At 38.2% G+C, this 21891-nt stretch overlaps 2 protein-coding genes and 1 non-coding gene across 3 annotated transcripts; all 3 read left to right on the forward strand.

Moving 5' to 3' along the window:
• Positions 1-2246: 2246 nt before the first annotated feature.
• LOC104748867 (GDSL esterase/lipase At2g19010-like) lies at positions 2247-5592 on the forward strand. Its single transcript, XM_010470448.3, has 5 exons — positions 2247-2576; positions 3133-3257; positions 4470-4694; positions 4802-5048; positions 5180-5592. Exons 1-5 carry the CDS (start codon positions 2336-2338, stop codon positions 5386-5388), a joined length of 1047 nt encoding a protein of 348 aa, XP_010468750.1. The 5' UTR covers positions 2247-2335; the 3' UTR covers positions 5389-5592.
• A 3028-nt stretch (positions 5593-8620) lies between these two features.
• LOC104748868 (uncharacterized) lies at positions 8621-9058 on the forward strand. Its single transcript, XM_010470449.1, has one exon. It carries the CDS (start codon positions 8621-8623, stop codon positions 9056-9058), a length of 438 nt encoding a protein of 145 aa, XP_010468751.1.
• Positions 9059-20335: 11277 nt separating this feature from the next.
• Positions 20336-20442, forward strand: LOC147927343 (small nucleolar RNA R71). Its single transcript, XR_015583130.1, has one exon. It is a non-coding gene; the product is annotated as a small nucleolar RNA R71 (small nucleolar RNA).
• Positions 20443-21891: the final 1449 nt, after the last annotated feature.

Genomic DNA, 21891 nt, shown 5'->3' on the forward strand with positions numbered 1-21891 from the left:
TGCTTTATATGATAAAAGATTATATGAAGAAGAAATAGCGCATACTATAAGTATTTTTAATTTGAATTGTTTTGTCGGATCACAGTGACCTAATTATACGAAGAATAAATAGCGCATACTATAAGCAGTCAATGTCATTAGATCACCAATTTCTTTAGGTGAAAATATAATTATATATTTATAATTTTTAAATATTTTTCTTATGAGTATTTTAACCAAATTTATAATTTAGTATTACCGAAACTAAATTTTTAAATTAAATCATAATTATGTTACTAGTATTATAGTAAATCTATATATATAAAGTTAGCTTTTCTCACTTCTGGTGCAGCCACTTCAGCTGTCACGTCAGCCACTTCTTCTTTAATTTTACGGGCCTTACTGATTTTAATTAGCCCTTTAAACAATCATACACATGACAAACTGATCAACTAAATTTCATCTAAAATATGTAGGCCCAACACTATTTCATTCAAAGTCTCTAGACCCATCACTATTTTTAAATCCTATGAATTCAATTTTTATATTTTAAAATATTTATTTAGTGCATATTTTTTGTTAATTATAATTAATCAAAACTTTCAATAAAAATAATTATGTAAAATAAATTAAATGTTAAAACAAGAAAACAATACTATAATTTTTCATTAGTGGTAATAATATAGTTAAAGATTTCTATTAAACTGATCATAATTTAAAATATCAAATATCAAAACAAGGCAACCCAAGCAACACTTTCAAAGAATCAAGGAAACACAACTAGAAATCAATTAAAATTATTTGGCAGCACTTCACAAATCCATCACCAAAGACAAAGACGCAAAGAGATGAACATACATTTAATAAACTAAAAAGATTCAGATATATGAATGCCAAAATCAGATAACCGTAACACAAAATTATATGAAAAAGACAACCAAAGAAACAAAAAAAACAACCTGAACTTTATAAAATTACAGCAAGATAAACAAGAAAATTAATTTTCCCCAAAAGACAAATCACATCGAATCGAAAAAATCACTCACAGGACAAACGGGAAAAAAAATTACAACCAATAACACAAAACAACTCACAACTTAATTAGGAAACCTAAAGAAGCCAACATATTTTCATATAAACAAATTTGCAACCCAATTCACATTCACCTTTAACAAAATCAACAGGGGATAACCAAATATCCCCAACAGAAGCGAAGCAAGCAAGGAATCAACCAAATACACAAACCCCAAAAAAAAAAAATTAAGGGAAAACGATTTCGATAAGAATGCCTGAAAAAAATGATTACGAACATCAAAGACATAAGTTCAATCTTCAAACATACCTCTAGATCGGAAAATTGCTCTTCTCGAGGACATCGGATTTTGAAAAAGAACAAATCAATTTCAACTCAATAACATATAAATAATGGCCCAATAAACCCACAAATTATAAGCCTTACATATAAATTGGGTCCGAATGAAACAAACAAAAATAGCCTAAAAAGAGGAATGTAAGTTATTGATTTTAATTATTTTTCTTAATAAAATCCACAATGTTTTTCACTCCAAACACTAAAACATTGGCAAAAAAATTACTCCAACAGTTTACAAAATACATATGAAAATATTAAATAACAATCCAACCATAAAATGGAAAATAGCAAAATAACAACTTCAACTAAACAATGTTAACTTCTAATAATAACTTTTTTTAAAGCATTATAAACAAACAAGATGATCTCAATTTTTCCTTTAAAACCAGCAAACTAAATTATACTTACTACAAAACATATTTTTATTAAAATATCTAACAAAACAACATAAACAACCAAAATTAAATACAAAAATAAACGTAAAGATGAATTTACAAAAACCAAAAAAAATATACACAACAAAACTTAGAATACACCTTAATCTAACTATCGCGCTACGCGCGGGTCAATCTAACTATTGCGCTACACGCGGGTCAATTGCTAGTATGAACATAAACTACACTTTTGTGAAACAAATGAGTAAAAAGTACTTGTAGTATGCTTTGATGATACGGAATTACGGATAACTTAAACAAATTATTTTGATAATTCTTCAATTAAAATCATAGTAGATTCACTATCACAAATTATCAGGTTAACTAAAGATCCTCTCCAAAAACAAAATATTGTAGTCTCCCTTAATTATCTCATTACCCCTTCCTTTAAATAGCCTTTTAATACTCTTCATAGAATCAATTTCAAAATTAAACTTAAACTTCCGGCCTCTCTTATATCACAACTTCAATAAAAAAATACAGTTCATACTTCTTTTCCTCAATAAATATTTCCTCTGTTCAGTTTCTTGTTATTCTAATTTTGAAACAAATGGTTATAGGAATGTCTAAAGCTTTTTGGATAGTTGCGGCCATTGTGTCTTCGGCGGCTACGGTGGTCTACGGGCAACAAGTGCCGTGTTTCTTCATCTTTGGGGACTCACTTTCCGATAATGGCAACAATAATAACTTGAAATCCAAGGCCAAAGTCAACTATTCACCATATGGTATTGATTTTCCCAATGGCCCGACCGGCCGGTTTACCAATGGCCGCACTATTCCGGATATTATCGGTTAGTTCCCAATTCATTCAGTATACGTTTGTATATATCCGTTATATAGTTTTTGAAAATTGAGAAAGAAAAGATTTTAAAAAATCATAAACAAATGAAAAAAAAAATCGTAATAGAGACGTGAGAATTGGTATTCATCAAATAAATACTTCATAAAATAACATTATATTTGTAAACCATTTTTACACTAATGTCACCAGATACAAGAGAATAACAAATATCTTTAATAGGTTAACACATATATTCAAGTATCATTTTTATTTTTAATACACTAAAAAGTTAAACTGTGACATCAAAAGCCAGTCTCTCCATTTCGTACCTTCTGTCTTTCATTCATATGCGTAATAATTACGTATATTGAGATTTGAGAGACATATACATGCATATAGTCAGCTCAAATACTTGTAGGTTCTATGCAGTTTTATACTTTTATTATTTGTATTATATTACTATATTCGATGTTAAAATTTCTTAAAATTATATGTCACATATTATATATACGTATGCATATTCTTTACATGTGTTTGTGTAGAATAATGATGTTTTTTCTCGTTAGGTGAACTATCGGGTTTTAAGGATTTCATACCATCATTCGCCGATTCATCACCGAATCAAGCTCACACCGGGATTAACTACGCTTCCGGTGGAGGTGGACTTCGTGAAGAAACTAGCCAACATTTGGTAAGAAGTAAGAACTAGACAAACTTATAAGTAGACTTCGTTTGGTGATAAATAACTTGCCTTTAAAATCTCATAAACTATAGTACTTACTTAGCTTAGCTCTAACCACACATTTCTTTGGAAACTGTTTAGTTTCAGTAGTTTTATTGTTAAAGTTTTTTTTTTTAAGTTGTAATGCATGGGAGGATTTTCCCGGAGGTTATCTATCGTAACACTACTTTTGCTCAGACGGGATTAACTGTAAACTTTTGATGGAATCTTTTAATTGTAGTACTTTAATGTTTTAAACTAGGATATATCCTGTGCTTAAAGAACGGGTTAACATTTTCAAAAAAAATTATAATATAATAATAAAAATTATTGTTTTATTTTTTAAAAAAAAAATATTTTGTTTTGAGATAATATTTATTTTTAATTGTTATATAAATATATTAGTCTATTTAAATACTAATTATTTTAGAATATTAAAGTATTTTATTTTTGACGTATTATTACAGTTTTATATTGTTTATTTGTTGTATTTGCATCATATTTTGTGAAATATAAAATAATAATTTTAATATTATAATTGTGAGTAAATAAAAATTATTAATTTATCATCTATATGTAAATTTAGTTTTACCAACCCGCCAATACGGAAATTAAAACACACATTTTCATACATTGAGTAATATATCTTCATTTTAAAAAATTCAAATCATAACATATGCAGAAAATATGCATTTTATTAATTATAAGTATTATATGAAAGTTCTAAACAATTTGTAAATAAAATAAAATAAATATGATAGGAGAATCATAATTGTAAATCTTAACAAAATCTTCGAATTTATTTATTAAAAATAGGGAAAAATAATTGTATTATATACTTGGATATAAAATCTTAGTTTTTCAAATTCTGATTGGTTTATATATTTTTCTAAAAAAGTAATTAGTAATTTCGTCCATAATTTATTAGAAAGAGAAAATATTTTTTTAGATTTTTTAATATTTGATATGTGAGTGTTTTTGATTTTTATTTTAATTATATTTATTTAAATTAGTTAATTAAGCTTAATTAATTTTTTCTAATGGCAATTGAATGTAATTTTTTACACATTTTAAGGTTAGTTTCATATTTGTACTTCTCAATTAATATAGTATAGGATAACAAAACACTAATTATAGAGGAATAAACCCAAATTATTTATTGATATCTGGCTATATATATAGGGAGGTAGAATCAGTCTAAGAAAGCAAATACAAAATCACAAGAGGGCGATAAAGAAAGCAAATGTACCATCAGAAAAACTGCAACAATGTCTCTACGCAATCAACATCGGAAGCAACGATTACATCAACAATTACTTCATGTCAAAGCCGTACACCACTAAGCGTCGCTACACTCCTAAACAATACGCATATTCTCTCATTATTATCTACCGTTCTCACTTGAGGGTAAAGTGGTACCACTTAGATATGTTTGTCATCTAACATAATTTTAAGATACTCGTTCAATTATATTCTTATATTGATTTGTAATTATTTTGATTATGTGCATGTAGAATTTGCACCGTCTAGGAGCCAGGAATGTGGCACTTTTCGGACTCAGTCAGATCGGGTGCACACCAAAGATGATGAAGTCCCACAGTGACGGTAATAGCTGTTCCCGCGAAGTGAACGAAGCAGTGAAGATTTTTAATATGAACCTTGACGACCTTGTCATGGACTTTAATAAGAAGGTCAAAGGTTCAAAGTTTACTTTTGTCGATCTTTTCTCCGGTGGAGATCCCTTAGCCTACAGTTTTCTAGGTAAACCATATTGAACTCATGACTGATAACAAGTTTTGGTCCCTTAGCCTTCCCTCTGTTATATAAGAATATTTTAATTTTAATATGACAGTTGAACTAATTTTTTCACGCTCTTGTGATTTCATATATAGGATTTAAGGTTGGACACAAGGGTTGTTGCACCGTAACCCCCGGGGACGAACTTTGTGTCCCCAACAAGCCAGTTTGTGCAAACAGGACTGAGTATGTCTTTTGGGATGATCTTCATAGCTCGGAAGCCACCAATATGGTAGTGGCAAAGGGTTCGTTCGACGGACTCCTAACTAAACCGTACAGCATCGCCCAACTTGTAAAGGAATAGTGGCTAGCTCCTACACATTGACATGAAAATTTGATGACATTTTGATTTTGGTAGATCTTTAACAAGGAATAGTGAATGTGTATATATAACTCAATAACAAAAGTTTTTGTGAGGTTAATCTCCGTCTCATTTAGTGGAAAGTAAAAAAAACACTCACATCTTTGTATATGGATTTAATTTCATAAAAGTTGAAATGTTGTTACATTTAACGGTTAGTTTTAGATTAATGCAATTCTGATGCATTATAGGATTGAGTCTAGATTAATACATACAGGATTGTTTATATATATGCATTGGGGATTATGATGACTATAGCCTTGTAAACTCGCTGATTAACTAGGATAAATTCAATGCCTCCTTATTAGCTTTTTGATGCTTGTTGGTTTGAGTTTGAAAAGTAGAACTGAACCACACCTTCAATACTTATACCATTTGAAACTTAGTCGAAGCATGATGTGATTTGATTTCATTCCCTATCTTATTTGAACCTAATCTTGATTAATAATTATCAAGTAATGCATTGAAATTAAACTAATGGACACAATACACATACTTGGATTATCTTTTTCTTTTTTATCATCTTTGTTAATCCAAGTAGTTGATTTCCATTATTGGAACAGTTCAGCTGTACTACGTGGTACGGGCCGGACGGATGTGGAAGTAACGACAAACCAAACTGAAAAGAAGTACCGAGAGATGATCGAAGAGATAACAATCGACCGGCAGTCGATCAGTGAATCGATCAGCAACCCGATGTGAAAATCGACCAGATGGTCGGTCGTACAGGCGTATGCGGGACGGATAGGTCAGCTTACCAAAGGCCGTCGAAACTGGACCATGTCCGGGATGCGATGGGTATTAGTGGGAAGGAACCCACTTAGGAGGATTTTTAAATCATAAAAAAATAGAACTAGTGGAGGAGAACCCACTAAATGATTTAATCAATTAAAAATTAAGTACTAAGTACAAAAGATTCCACTAAGTGATTAATTGATCACAAAATGGGAGAAAGTGGAGGGAATATTCTCTTAGGCGCCACTTTGTGATCTGGAGAAGCAGGAGAGTGACACCTCACTCTCAAGGTGTCACCACAAAAATGACAAGTGTCAGAGTGGAGAAATGTGGTGGTGACAGATCACCCCTGTGTGTGGCTTAAGGAGCTTGCCCACACTCTCTATAAATACCATCCGTCTTTCTCATTTTTGGAGAAGAGAAAGAGAGAATTTTCGCCCAAAGGCTGTTTGAGAGAGTAGAGAAAAGTTGAGAGATTTCTGCTTAAGTGTGAGAAGCTTGGACTGATTGTTAGCTGCGTATGCGAGAAGTGTTGAAGCTAGCAAGGGTTGAGTTGGAGAAGCTTGAGTTCTTCAAAAATCTGTGAGTTCAGGGAGAAGCTTGAGATCTAGTTCGAAGTTGGGAGAACACATTCTAGATTCGGTTTGCATGTGCATTTAGATTGCATCTTCTTGATTTTTTTGGTAGATTTTTTTGAAGTTTTGCATTTTAATTTGTTTGGTGAAGTGTTGTAGTGAATTCCATGGTAGATCATGTTTGTGATCTTTTATCCGTTCATTTGATCTATTGCATGTGAGGTTTTGCATTGTTACTTGTTGTTTATGTGTTCTTTAATACCATAAACTTACTTGTTAATTGTTGGATGGTCTTAGTGCGTGGTGTTCGTGACGGGAGGTCCGACTAGCCATAAGCGCACTAAGAATAGGGATATGACTGACCTTCCTTGTGGAATCGTCTCAACATGCAGCCTCGACTTAGTTATTGTGTTGCATGTTGTTGCGAAGAGCTCAATGGACTTGGTTCGCTACCTTGGCTAAGGCTGTCTACACGACGATATAGTTGGTGTTTGTACCGGTTGCATGCCTTTGTGGTTGTAATGCGGGTATAAAAAGGAAGTGGGATGGAAGGCAACATATCCGAGCCCTAGTAAAACTTGTTTAAAAACTATCTTTTATTCAAGTTTTGCTTGCTTATGGTTATTTTCTTGGCTTATTACCTTCCGCATCCTTTCTCTGATTGTTTGTGATGTGGTGATTGATTCTTGACATCTTTGGGTTGGGATGGGAATCTAATCCTCTAAAAGGACCCCTGAGACCCACTAAGTAATCTTAGATTACTTACGATAGTATTTTGCCTTGCAGGTAACCACTAGAGGGAAGCTAGAAGGCGTGTTGGACGATAGGAGCCTAGAGTAGTTTTTGTGCCTTTGTGTAAAGAAAAGTATGTTTTATATGTTAAAAACATGTATAATCTCTTTGGCATTAGGCCTGGCCACAAAACTCTACGAGTCTTTTTGTTAACTTTGTGAAATATTTTACTTGATGAAAGAAATCGGTTTTGTATTTCGTGTACGAGTAATGTCTGATAATTACTTAGTCTGGGTCGGCTCAACACTTGGGCGTCATGAGGGTTGGCAAGCCTAAGTGATGTCTAAAGTGATGGGAATAACACCGACGGACTGGCTAAGGGTCTAAATGGGTTTAAGAACCTCGACTGGACCGTTGGTGACTATTTCCAAAGTAGCGTCCAAGGGCCATTCTGGGCGTTCTGGCCATATGACGGTTTGGAAGCGTTACAACGGTGGTCAAAGCATGGTTATGATGCCTTGCAGGACACATAATTTTTTAATGATTTATCGAGTCAAATGGTTCCATTAGGGCACTTAGGAAATCCGGTTTGTTCAGCACTTTAAGTAGATGGGATTAAGTTACCTTGCTATCGATAAGTGCAGATATTTGGTTGAGGTTCGAGAGGAACTAGATCGAGAGACTCTTCAACAGAGCAAGAGGAGAGGTGGGAAGAACCGTTTGGTCAAGAGGATAGTTGGGTTCAGCCGTTTGAGCCAGAAGAATGCAGTCTGTATTTCGGTGATGAGCCAACTTATGGTTTTGTTCATGATCATCACACACCAAATGTGAGTGACATGTTCAATTGGAACTATTGCGGATATACAACAAGGTATTCTCCAATGGAGTCCATGCAATATGACACACCGGAGTTTGCATATCCGCGAACTCAGCAATACAGACCTATCGAGCGGTTCACTGCATACTCAAACCCAGCAATGGCAAGGAGAGATCAAGGAGATCATGGAGGAAATAATGGGGAGCAAAGAGTGTCTGAAACTCAACAGACTCTCTCAATGATTCAAAATCTTTTGACTCATATGATCAACCAACAGCAGTAACAAAATCATGGGGACCAGCAAGCTGAGACGCCAATGGGCCAGTTTGTGAAGCTGGTGAAGATGATGAGAGATTTAGGTGTTCGGAAGTTTAAGGGAGAGACCAACAATGTGCAAGCGGACCGATGGTTACGCAATCTGGAGATGCATTTTGAGACGTCAGAATGTCCCGTGGAGTACAGAAGGCGGATCGCAGTTAACCTTCTGGAGGAAGACGCAGGAGCATGGTGGGATACGGTGGCTTCTCGCTATCGTTGCTTACCAATCTCATGGGAAACGTTTAAGAAAGAGTTCGAGCTCAAGTCCTTTCCTCTTGAGTCCCGTGATCGTTTGGAGAAGCAATTCATAGGGCTAGAGCAAGGGGAAAGGAGCGTTCGAGACTATGGTCAAGTATTTACGAGACTTCAGAAATACTTCTATAATGGAAATGGTGATGAAGCCTCCATCGTTCGAAGATTCCTCAAGGGACTCTGACCAGTGATGTCGAGTAGGCTACAAGCTGTGACCTATGCAAGTGTCACCAAACTTGAAGAGATAGCCGTAAACGTTGAAGAAGGGATTGAACTAGAGGTAGAATGGTACGGGAAAAGAAGGAAGAGATGACGCCACAAGGGAGGGTGGCAAATTCTTGAAGGAGTTAACAAGAGATCAATTGAAAAAGGAATAACAACTGTGGCAAAGGTAGTATGGTTGTGAACCAAGGTGGACGTATTGCAGCGAACATAGACTCGAGAGGATGTTACATGTTCGGCCAGGTCGTACACTTTGCCCGATCCTGCCGACAGTTATGGAGACCAAGCCTCCCAAACATGCATTGGTCACATGTTACATTTTCGGTGAGACTGGCCATTACGCGACCTCATGTCCTATGAAGCCAAACAAGCCAAACGCTCAACCTAAAACCCGAGCTTTGCTTGCGGTGACCATTAAGGAACCCCCAACAAAGAAGCAAGCAACCCTGGCTAATGTGTATGCCTTAGGAATAGAGTCTGCCAAACCTTTAGGATCCCAAAAAGGTCCCATAAAAGATTTTTATGGGTTCTAATCTCCTTGTTATGTGTGTTTGTGTAGTTGTATTATTGGTATTGCATGCATTTTTTTTTATTATGCATTAGGAACATTATTGGTGGGTGGTAACCCGCGCATGTATTTTCGACTCTGGGACGACCAACAGTTTTGTGACAACTGAGGTGGTCGACCAGTTTGAGAAAGGGTTTGAGGAAGAGGAAGTGAGTGTTGTTGTTCACACTTCTGGGAATCAACCACCGTTGAAGACCCAAAGGATATTGAAAGGAGTGTTAGTGGTTGTGCATGACCAAATCTTCCGGCAAATCTCCTGGTTTTGCCGTTGGAAAGATTTGAAGTCATTTTGGGTATGGACTGGCTGTCAGGATACAAAGCTTATCTTGACTGCAGTAAGAGTAGGGTGATAATGGAGAGAGGAGGCCATCCACCTTTAATCTTCCATGGGATTAGCCCAAGCAAAGGGGCATATTTTGTATCAGCCTCAAGAGTTGGGAACTCGATTGAAGGGGAGAGCGTTTATCTTGTAACTCTTACCGCTGTTGGGGGAGATGACATAAAAGACTTGAAGGTTGAGTACATAGATATAATCAAGGATTATGAGGACGTGTTCAGGCCAATGGAAGGATTGCCTCCACAAAGAAGTCTTCCTTTAACTATAAATATGGAGCCGGGTGCTATCCCAATTGCTAAGGCACCATATCGAATGTCCCCAGCTGAGTTAGCTGAAATCAAGACACAATTGGAGGATTTAGTTGAAAAGGGATTCATCCGATTAAGTTCATCACCTTGGGGAGCCCCAATATTGTTTGTCAGAAAGAAGAATGAGAGTATGCGGTTGTGCATAGACTACCGTGGGATTAACAATGTCACTATCAAGGATAAGTGATAACAAGATTTTCACCCAGGGTATCAATTCCCTATGCAGTTGTAGTACACAGGATTATCAATCCAAATGGTTGTGATGTTAGCAGATAAAATATGATCAGAACATTGCAAGTCAAGCCAAGCAATAAAATGGGTTTTCGACTATCAACCTAAAATAAAAATAAAAAAAGTAAATAAAAAAACTGCTACACGACCTAAGTACACGATGCAAGCATTCGGGTACCGGATCGAGTGGGTAATCGAATAAAAAAAGAAATCAAGAACGCAAAGATGAACAACTCGAGGGTATACACGAGGATGGTGATCGAATACCAGTTCGGGTAATGGGTCGAGTTATAGATAAAAGGCTAAACAATCAAGTATGAAAACTCCTATGGATGGGGTAATGGACTCATAAGTGCTCCTGATCAATTTGGGATGTCTCACATGCCTCAAGCAAAATATTCCTTAGACAATGAATCTCTAAACCTTGCAAAAACACTCTCGTGATAGAAATAATCAACCTTAATCACTCCCCTACCCAACCCTCGTTGGAGAAACAAGACTAAGCAGACATTAAAATCCGATTCATTATTGTCAATAAACTCCTTACACATCTAATCTCTTAGGCTAAGTGAGTAAATCTCTAGTATTAGTTGGTTCAAGCATTTCAACAACATCTCTCGATGGCAAAATACCCTAGATCTAATCTCAACCTCTCGGTCTGAAAATAGCATTAAGCATACCAATCTAGAAAGGAAATTTCATAAAAACAATCAGGCTAAGATATCATAATCGATCAAAAACACATACTCGCCTATCCCATCCTTAGAAACTTTGATTCACTATTCAGATCTCATGGCAAGCAATATGAAAACATAAACGAATAAGAATTGCATTGGATTAAAAAGGAAAACTGAAGTAATGAAAAATAAGAATAGGAAATGAAAAAGTAGTTAAAAGAAGTAAAATTAAAATCCTAACGAAGCTTGAAAACTGTAAATTGCGCTCTCTCTCTCTCTCTCTCAGAAGCTCTCGTTCTCTGGTTTGTGAGTGTATGCCGCCTCTCGGCAAGAAAATAAGGAGGGAGTTTATATATGGAAACCCCTTTGACCAAGCTTCCCAGCTCTGCCCGAAGGTCTGCACGAGGTTCTGCACGAGGTTTGAGTTGTGTGGATGCTCGGGTAGGTCTTCATATTGTTCTTCCTGCTCTCAGATCCTCTTTGGTCGGGTTAGGGTTGGGACTGTTCTTCTCACACGACCACTTCATCGGGTACATGATCGGGTTTTACCTAATTCTTCCCCTTTTTGGGCTCCAAAGCACCTATTTTCATCCAAAATGCACAAATGCAACAATGTAACACTCTAAATGGCCTAAATGCAAATTCCTAAGGTTAAGGACCTAAAAATGCTAAGGTTAGGGTATATATAATGCAAAACATGGATGAAAAAGGGTATATAAAACATGTAAATTAGAGAGTTATCAACACTTCCAAACTTATTTCTTGCTAGTCCTCTAGCAAGGAAGTAAGAGGGTGAGGTTTGAAAGTGGGGACTCATACCCTCATAGTACCTGAAACAAGTATATTGTGTGGTGAATTGTGAATGATGATGATGAATGTAAGCAATGGTGATATGAATGGAATGATGGATGTGTGTTTCAATTCCCCTTATGCTGTTGCAGTATAAGAAGTATCAATCCTAAATGAGTGTTTGTGAACAATTAAGATATGCATATGAATCTAAGTTAAGACAAATGTAAAGATTGCTTGTCACTAACAATCCTAAGATGGAAATGTAAAATGCAGAAAATAAACTACAAGAACTAAGAACTAGATGCAAATGAAACTGAATGATTGAACAGTAATGAAGCAAGAACAGAAATAGAGACTACTACTAATGAACTAATGCAAGACAATCAATAAACTGAAAACTAAATGTATGCAACAGGAATGAAACAGGAATGAAACAGGAATGAAATACAAATCATAAACCAGAGTTCTGGGGATGAACTCGAGCAAGCACTCGACCGAGTGTAGGTCGAGTGAGAGGTCGAGTTAGCTAAATCCGGAAAACAGAGCAACACAATAAAAACAGAGCAATGCAAATACGAATCAATCAACAAGCAAGCAACATGATTAAGACTTTAAAATCAATAAACAAAGAAGGTCCTGAGGATGGATTCATGGGATGAACTAATCATTGTGGTTATCTAACTTGGTCAACAAACCTCAAGCAAACTTTGAGCTAACCTCTAGACATATAAATCTAAGACAAGTTTCTCCCACTCTCATGGTCAAGAAACAATCAAACCTATGCAATTCTAGACTTGTTCTCACACAGTAAAGAATTTACACAAGCAGGCATTAAGCAATACATCTCAAACCAAACAAGACCTCTAATCTCTTAGCAAGCCTAATGGTAAGCTCTAGATCTAGCCTTATCTATGCTTCTTAAACATTGGTGTGATGCTAAGGAGCTTGAAATCAGATCCTAACCTCTCAGTTCAGGATCAGCATTAAGAACATCTAGCCTAGAAGAGATCTACAACAATCAAGCTTGACCTAATCACACAAACCACAAGATCAATCCATCCTAACCCATCCTCAAGATCCTAAGCAAACTACTCACAACAATACATGATGAACAAAGTCAAAAACCCAGAAAATATTGAAACTTGCATTATTAGATAGATGAAACAAAGATCTTCAATATTAATCAAAGGATCAAACTCAAATTCTCAATATTAAGAAAGTTATGAAACTAACAATATTGAGGAATTTAGTCTTTTTCAAGTACAAGATCTAAGAAAAATAAAAGTGCAAAAAGAATAATTCCCAAAAGGGTAAAAACTAGGTTTAGAGAATATCTAAAAAGCTGGACTCTTTTGGTGGCTGCAGGTACAATGCTTTATATAGGAGAGGAGTGGAAGCCCTAAAATACAAAAAGTCAAAGTAGTCAACGGCTCGGTCAACTCGACCAGTGCTCGGTCGAGTGGCAGGTCCAGCTGGCTTCTCTCGTGCAATCTCCACTCGGTCGAGTCCTCCTCAGCACATGGTCGAGTGTCTGGTCGAGTGTGCGGTCGAGTTGGACTCTGGACCTTGGTTCTTCAGCCTTAACTCTCTTGTTTCCTCCTCATGATTGCTTCACTTCTCCTCAGCATTGCATCCATGCTCCTTAAGCTCCAAAATCACCTGTTTATGCATGAAAAGATGCAAATGCAATGCAACTAAACTCTAATGCATGATTGGTCCTAAAGCTATGCAATAATGGTTAAAATGGATAGCAAAAGATGCAAAAGATGTGAATATACTAAGGGAAAACAAGGTAAAATATATGAACATCAACACCCCCAAACTTAGTCTTTGCTTGCCCTCAAGCAAATAAGCAAGACATAAGAAGGTAAGTGAGGTTTGAAAGTGGGATCTCAGCTCCTAAAGCTTGCAAATAGACCATCTAGAATCAATGTCCAAGTTACTAATACTATGATGCAAGTTGAATGAGCTGGAATAAAAGACTTTAGACAAGCATATCACAACCTTTATTGATTTGAGCCTTAGTTATCCACATGCATTCAAATCAACCATTTCCTTTAACATTCATTAAACAAGAACATGAATCAATTATATGCAATGCTTAAACTCATTTGGCTTGGCAATAAAGGGTTTTGAGACAAAGATGGTCTCTTTTTAGAGTAGGGCTTGTCAATATCAAGGTTCTCTCATGAAAATGGATTGAGCTTTAGAAGAATGCTAAAGGTAAGAACACCTAGACACATACAAGAATAAAACCTTGTCTACCCAAAGGCACCCAAAGTGTTTATCCTAGCAATCTAAACCCAAATGATCCTAGTGCTACCCTTTACTTCTTCTTTTCTCTTTAACCCTTTTCTCTTTTGGTTTTCAAGTCTTAGGAGATGCTTTCTTATTTGATCTTTCTAGTGGGATGGGGGATTCTTACTTATTTGCTATGGTTCTCTTTTCTTCTTATTCTTAAGACATATAAGCATTTTGCTAAACTTTTCTTTTCTTTCTTTTCTTTTCATAACTAGAACCATCTTAAACAACACTTTTCTTCCCATCCTTTCACTAGACTTTGCTTAAACACAAGACTCTACCCTTTTTCTTTCTCTTTTCTTTCTTTTCTTTTCATAACAGCCAAGTCCCAAACCCAACAAGTGAACCACCTAGTCCTATCTAGTTTGAAAAATGCAAACTAGAACTACACAAGGTCTTACTCTTGTCAGTTCAAACCTAACACTTTCTACCAAGCTCAATCCTAAAAATAGGCCTCACACACTCAAGAATAAGCAAGGCTTGAAAGAAGGTTTGGTTTAGGGGTAGGGAAACTGATCTTAATGATTTAATCAGCTACTTGGATCAACAAGAGTGGTAAAAAGGAGAAAGATGATCCAAGTATGTATATAGTATCCATGAGTTTAAAGCAATGCACATATTGATAATTAAAAGTCAATATTAGGTTCTTATAAATAGGAAATGGTTTCAAATCACAACATGCTTCAATTTAGACCAAATGCAATGCAAGAATTCAAGGCTTGGTTCAATCTTATGCTTCTAACTACTCAACTAGCATCAAAGTACTATTAACTTGAGCATTGATCCTAGTCTAGTGAATTAAGCAAGCTAACAAGGAAATACTCATCATAGATCCCTAATGCAAATATTATACAATTCTACATGAAACATGCTACACAAAATCCTAATATGCAATGCAAACTACATGAACACTCTTTTTTTTATGAAGATTTTTTCAAAATTTTTCAAATTTTTATGGTTTTTCTATGCCTTAGATGCTTATGCAAGTGCTATCATGATGATGATAAAAATTTGAAATAAGAACACAAAACACAACATCAAATGCTATCTCAAACCCTCCCCCAAACTTAAATCACACAGTCCCCTGTGTGAAAGAAATTTGTAAGAGGATTCAAGACTAAAAACAAAACAAAACACAATGTCAAATGCAATGATATTTACAAGTGAAGGTGATGATGGTACCTTAGAGGTTGTGGAAGAAGTTTGCCACATCTATCTGCATGCTATCATAGGAGTAGTTGGGGTCAGGCTGGTGGCTTGGAGAAGGACTTTGGGGCAGCTCGATGACGGCGATCGACCGTGACTCGGTCGAGTGCGCGTCCGAGTGGGGGGGTCGAGCTGGACCGTGTGTCTCAAAATGTTGAGTCTGCTGCTGGCAAAACTGCTGGTAGAGAGCTGGATCCATGTAGTATTGAGGTGGGATGGGAGGGTATAATGGATAACCTGGATAAGCAGCTGGAGGTGGGAAGCCATAGGGTGATCTGGGCTGGTACTCGGCCGAGTGCATTGGAGGTGCTCGGTCGAGTGGGTGCTCAAGTGACCCGGTCGAGTGCCTTGAAAATTGATGCTCTCGGGTACTTGAGCTCCTCTTCCTCTGATTTGGCTCATACATTGAAGCCCTAGCTGGTTCCACAGGATTCACAACCCTTGAAAGTGCTCTAGTTGAGCTACTTCTCCTCAAAGGGCTTGAATGGCTAGGAGATGAGTTTCCACTCTTCAGCTCAGCAATCTCCTTCTTTAAGCCTTTGATAGACTTAGCCATGTTGGTCACCTTCTTCTTCAGCTTGTCAAACCTCTTTCCATGCCACTTGCCCCACTTTTGCAAAAGAGTTAATCTCTTGGCATTCTCCCTCACTCCTCTACTATCTCTTGGGTTGGGCTCATAATCTTCAAAGTAGAACTGCTCCTCTCCATCAGCTACATGTGCATTCCCAGCTTCCTCAACTCTATGTTGAACCACTCCATCAAACCAATGCTCCTCAGCTGGCCAAAAGTCAATGTTGGCTCCTTCTTGAATGGTGGTGAGCTCTTGGTTAGGCAATATGAATTGCTTTTTCCCAAGTGTTGGAAGCTCAAAGTTGAATATGTGGTTCCCTTGATGCATCTCCTTGGCTAGGATGAGAGTAGAAGTGAGGTAGCTTGAGTCAATCCATCTTGGTGTGACCCTCTCTCCTCTAAGTGGAACTCTAGCAGCTTGAAGGATTGGAGTGATGATGCCTCCAATGGTAAGTGCTCCTCTTGACCCTTTGTTCTCCAACTTTCCTACCCAACTTCTCAATTGAATCATATGGTCAATGAGCACCATTCCTAGGTCAGTCTCCACTGTGCTTCCAAGGATGATGGTACCATTCCTTGCTTGAAAGATCACTCCATTAAGAGCCAAGTCAATCATCTTTAGCTCTCCCTCATTGATGTTCCTAGTTTCCTTCCTTGCAAAGAAGGTATTGGCAAGAGCTTTGTGGAAGTACCTTAGGACTGGGCTCCTTATCCTTGAGCTCTTGGAGTTGGAGGATGAGTAGAGCTTGTTGTCTCCAATGGTTTCCCACACAACATACAACTCATCTCTTGGAACCATCAAACTCCTATTGCTCCCAACCTCAAAACCAAACACATTTGCTATCTCTTTCATTGAAAGCTCATGCTTCTTCCCTTTGATAGTGAAAGAGATGTGACCAGCTCCAGATTCAGCACTCTTCCTTGCATATGTGTACAGCTTGACAGTGGCTAGGAACTCACAGCTTTCCTCCTTGTAGCCCTCCATGCAAAGCCCCATGAACTTGGTGAGATTGCTCTTCTCAAAAAGATATTCCACATCCTCATCAATGGCAAGCTTCTCCATGGTCTCCTTGTGAGGATATCTAGTTCCCAGGAACTCCATCCTCATGAAAGCATCATAAAGCTGCCTCTTTGACAGCCCACAAGACTCAGCTTCTCCATCATCCATCAATTCTTCTTCTTCACTCTCTTCCTCACTTTCACTTTCACTCTCTTCTTTCTCAACTTCAACAGCTGGCCTCTTCCCTTTGGCCTTGTGTCTCCTCATAAACTCATTGAGAGTAGGCTCTCTTTCCTCCTCACTCTCAGTCCTCTCAGGATCTTCCTCAACTGATTCTCTCCTTGGATACGGCATCTGGCTCGACCGACTGCTCGAACCGGCACTCGGTCGAGTGGTCGATCGAGTGGTCCGTCGAGTGACTCTCCCAGCTTCACCTCTTGATTCAAGGTCAGCATCACGACGTTCCATGGAGCTTGCAATGGTTCGGTGAGACTTCTTGGTCATCTTGGAAGACATTTTCAAAAGAAACTGAAGGGAATAGACTCAAAGCTCAAAGTTAATAGGTTAGTGACCCAAAAACTTGAAAGAACAAAGCTTGAGCAAGAGATAAACTTTGAGAGAGATTTTAAAGCTTGAATTTAAATGTTTTGAGCAAATGAGAGAATGTGAGAGGCATAGGATCGTGCAAGGGCTATTTAAAGAAGCCAAGGGGACAAGGAGACAAGGGTGGAGCGTCCATACCATTCAAATTTGAATTGGGAATCTTTGACTTGCTTTTGGCTGCCACTCGACCCCACACTCGACCAGCACGTGGTCGAGCTCCTTGACCAAATTTGAAATTTTAAAATTTTTCTCCTTGTTCTTCCCTCCACTCGATCATTCTAGAAGAATGGGAATCGAATGGGCCTCAATTAGTATCCAGCTCGGCCGAGTACCTCTCGTGGCCTGGTCGAGTGGGCCTGCGAGTCTTCTTCTCCAAGTCCACATCTCTCCTTAGCCAACTACATTCTCACTAAAAGGCCTGTCCAACAAAAACATAAAAGAAAACACATCAAAACTACTAAGAAATTAAAGCATATTTACAAAGGATACCTTAGGGACTTCCTCCCTAGTGAGCTTGTTTAAAGTCACCAAGCTTGACTTTGGTTTCCTTTTTAACTTTGGTCTAGATACCAAGGAGGTGATGAAATCCTCCCTGGAACCTCTTGGTCACTGTGAAGTTGATCCTTGATCACCTCACCCTTAGCACACAAACCATACTTCTTCTTGATTTTGAGCCTAGGTCTTACTTTCCTCAAAGACCTCTTGTTCAGCTTGACTTGGAGATCCTCAACCATACTAGACAGCTCTTGAACTGACCTCTTAAGCTTCTCAACAGAATCCTCTTGAAGTGGGAGCTCAGCCTTTGGGGTTGCCTTATCACTTAAGCCTCCTTGACCACCTTTGTCCTTGATAGTAAAAGGCTGATCATCAATGGTGGGAAGGTTGGTTGGATTGTAGATGTTGAACTTCATAACTACATCCTCAGCAATGTTCAAGGTCACAAGACCTTCCTTGACATCAATGACTGCTCCAACAGTGGCTAAGAATGGCCTCCCTAATAAGATTGGATCCTCAGGCTCCCTGTCCATCTCTATGACCACAAAATCAGTGTGAACCCTTGCCTTCCCTATCTTGAGTGGGACATTCTCCAACCTTCCAACTACTTCTCTATTTGTCCCATCAGCTAGGCACACATGGAGGTTAGTGGACTTGAAATCAGTTCTCCCAAGCTTTTGAGCTATGGAGTATGGCATCACACTTGTTGAAGCTCCCAAATCACAAAGGCATTGATTGTAGTGGAGGTAACTGATTGTGCAAGGCAGATAGAATGGCCCTGGGTCCTTAAGCTTAAGTGGGATGATCACTCCTCCAAGGTTCTCAAGATCCTTCTCATCTTGAGCTTGAGCCTTCTTCTTTGACAAGTCAAGCAAAAAATCCCTATAGAGAGGATATGGTTCATACTGTTCCAAGGCAGGTCCTCTCTCCTCTTCTTGGTAAGCAATGATGATCTCTTGAATAGCCATCACTTCTTCCTTTTTCTCAAACAAAGCTTCTTCCTTCAAAACCCTTTCTTCCTCTTGTTGCTTAGCCAACATCTCCTTTTTCTCAATGATTTCCCTAAGCTCCTTGATCCTCTGTGCTTTGAAACGCCCAGGAAATGGTAGTGGGGGCTTGTAAGCAGGAGGAATGTACTTAGCAGGCTTGACAGCTTCGGAGTCCCCAGCTCGATCGACCACTCGAGCATGCACTCGGTCGAGTGGCTGCTCGAGTTCCTGGTCGAGTTCGCCTGCGAGCTCCTGTTGCTTTGCACAGATGTCACTTGGGGCTTTAGTAACTAATGAATTCCCCCAAACTTGGACTTCACTGTCCTCAGTGACCTCTTCCTCTTGAAATTGAATGGCTTTGGCTGTGAACTCCCTTGGATTTTGAACAGCTTTTCCAGGGAGTTGGTTGGGTTTTGGAGCTGAAGTAGAGGCTATGTTACCCTCCATATACTTCACTCTGGAATTAAGACCCTCAAACTTCATATTCAGATCATTGTACTGTGATGTTAACCTTTGGTTCAACTCAGCAAACTGCTTGGCTTCCTTAATCTTACCTTGTGTTTGCCTAATCAACAATTGTTGCATCATAGCTCTTAAGTCTTGTTCTTGGCCTTGGTTAGTCTGAAACCCTGGTGGGGGACACAACTGAGGCTGGAACACTTGATGTTGTTGTTTGGGGATGTAGGTTTGTTGCTGTTGAGGCTGTTGAGGTGGATAGACTTGGTCTTGAGGATTGGCCACATTGGTACTCCTATAAGAGAGATTGTTGTTCTTGAAACCCCCTTGGTTGTAGCCTTTGAATCCTCCCTGATTTTGCATGTAGCATAACTCAGCAAATTCAGTCTCCCCCTCTTGAACTTGAGCTTCTTCTTCACCAATGAAGTGAATGGACTTGGACTGGCTAAGAAGAATCTTGTCAAGTTTCTCATTGACCATCTTCAAGTCCTTCTTATATTTGTCCTCTTGATCAGTTGAGGAGCTCTTTATGGTCCTATCATAGTCCTCATTATAGTTGCCATCTGACTGAGCAAGATTCTCAACTAATTCCCAGCCTTCTTCCACATTCTTGTTGAGGAAGTTTCCATTAGAAGCTGTGTCAAGCAACATCCTTATCTTTGGAAGCACTCCTCTATACAAGGTACTCAAGAGTGACTCATTGCTGAAACCATGATGAAGACATTGAGTCTGATATCCTTTGAACCTCTCCCATGCCTCACAAAAGGTCTCATTGTTCCTTTGAGCAAACCCAGAAATTTCATTCCTCAATCTAGCTGTCCTAGCATTGGAGAAGAATTTGGCTAAGAAAGCCTTCTTGCAAGCATCCCATGTGGTTATTGCTCCAGTAGGAAGAGTCTTCTCCCAAAGGTGTGCCTTGTCTCCAAGTGAGAATGGGAAGAGCCTCAACTTTAAACCATCTTCACTCACTCCATTTATCTTGGTTAGACCACAGATTCTGTCAAACTCATCAAGGTGATCAAGTGGATCCTCCATTGGCAACCCATGAAACTTGTTGGCTTGAATCATGGAGATCAATCCACTTTTGATCTCAAAGTTGTTGTTTACTACAGTTGGAGGCACAATTCCAGCCCTTTGGTTGTGGGTGTTGGGTGCATCTCCAGCACCAATGTGCCTAGGTCTCTGCTCATGGTTGGCTTGTTGCTCCATGATCACTGAATCCTCTTGCTGAACTTGTACTACCTTTCTTCTCTGATTTCCCAACCCTTTGTGCAACTTGTGGATGTTGTTAATAGGCCTTTGGAGGTTGTCTTTTCCTTTAGACCTTGTGTGCGTCAACAAACGCGAGTACAGACTCGAACAGGTTCACAATTGAGCTCAGGCTCGTCTGGGGTGTCAAGTCGACTGGGAAGTGGTGTCCAAATGTACACGGCTTCTAGCTCGATCAAGTGCTTAATCACTGCTCAGTCGAGTGGTGGTCGAGTGACTGGTCGAGTGGTACCTGAAATGGAACTTCAACCCAACAACAGAAGATTCAAGTGTATAAACGAACTTAATCTTAGACTCATATGGATCCTAAATGTCACAAAAACACACTCAAATGGGCAACGGCGCCAAATTGAAACAAGTATATTGTGTGGTGAATGGTGAATGATGATGATGAATGTAAGCAATGGTGATATGAATGGAATGATGGATGGGTGTTTCAATTCCCCTTATGTTGTTGCAGTATAAGAGGTATCAATCCTAAATGAGTGTTTGTGAACAATTAAGATATGCATATGAATCTAAGTTAAGACAAATGTAAAGATTGCTTGTCACTAACAATCCTAAGATGGAAATGTAAAATGCAGAAAATAAACTATAAGAACTAAGAACTAAATGCAAATGAAACTGAATGATTGAACAGTAATGAAGCAAGAACAGAAATAGAGACTACTACTAATGAACTAATGCAAGACAATCAATAAACTGAAAACTAAATGTATGCAACAGGAATGAAACAGGAATGAAACAGGAATGAAATACAAATCATAAACCAGAGTTCTGGGGATGAACTCGAGCAAGCACTCGACCGAGTGTAGGTCGAGTGAGAGGTCGAGTTAGCTAAATCTGGAAAACAGAGCAACACAATAAAAACAGAGCAATGCAAATACGAATCAATCAACAAGCAAGCAACAGGATTAAGACTTTAAAATCAATAAACAAAGAAGGTCCTGAGGATGGATTCATGGGATGAACTAATCATTGTGGTTATCTAAC

The sequence above is a fragment of the Camelina sativa genome, chromosome 15, assembly GCF_030686135.1.
Source record: "Camelina sativa cultivar CO46 ecotype springtype chromosome 15, ASM3068613v1".
NCBI classification, from domain to species: Eukaryota; Viridiplantae; Streptophyta; class Magnoliopsida; order Brassicales; family Brassicaceae; genus Camelina; species Camelina sativa.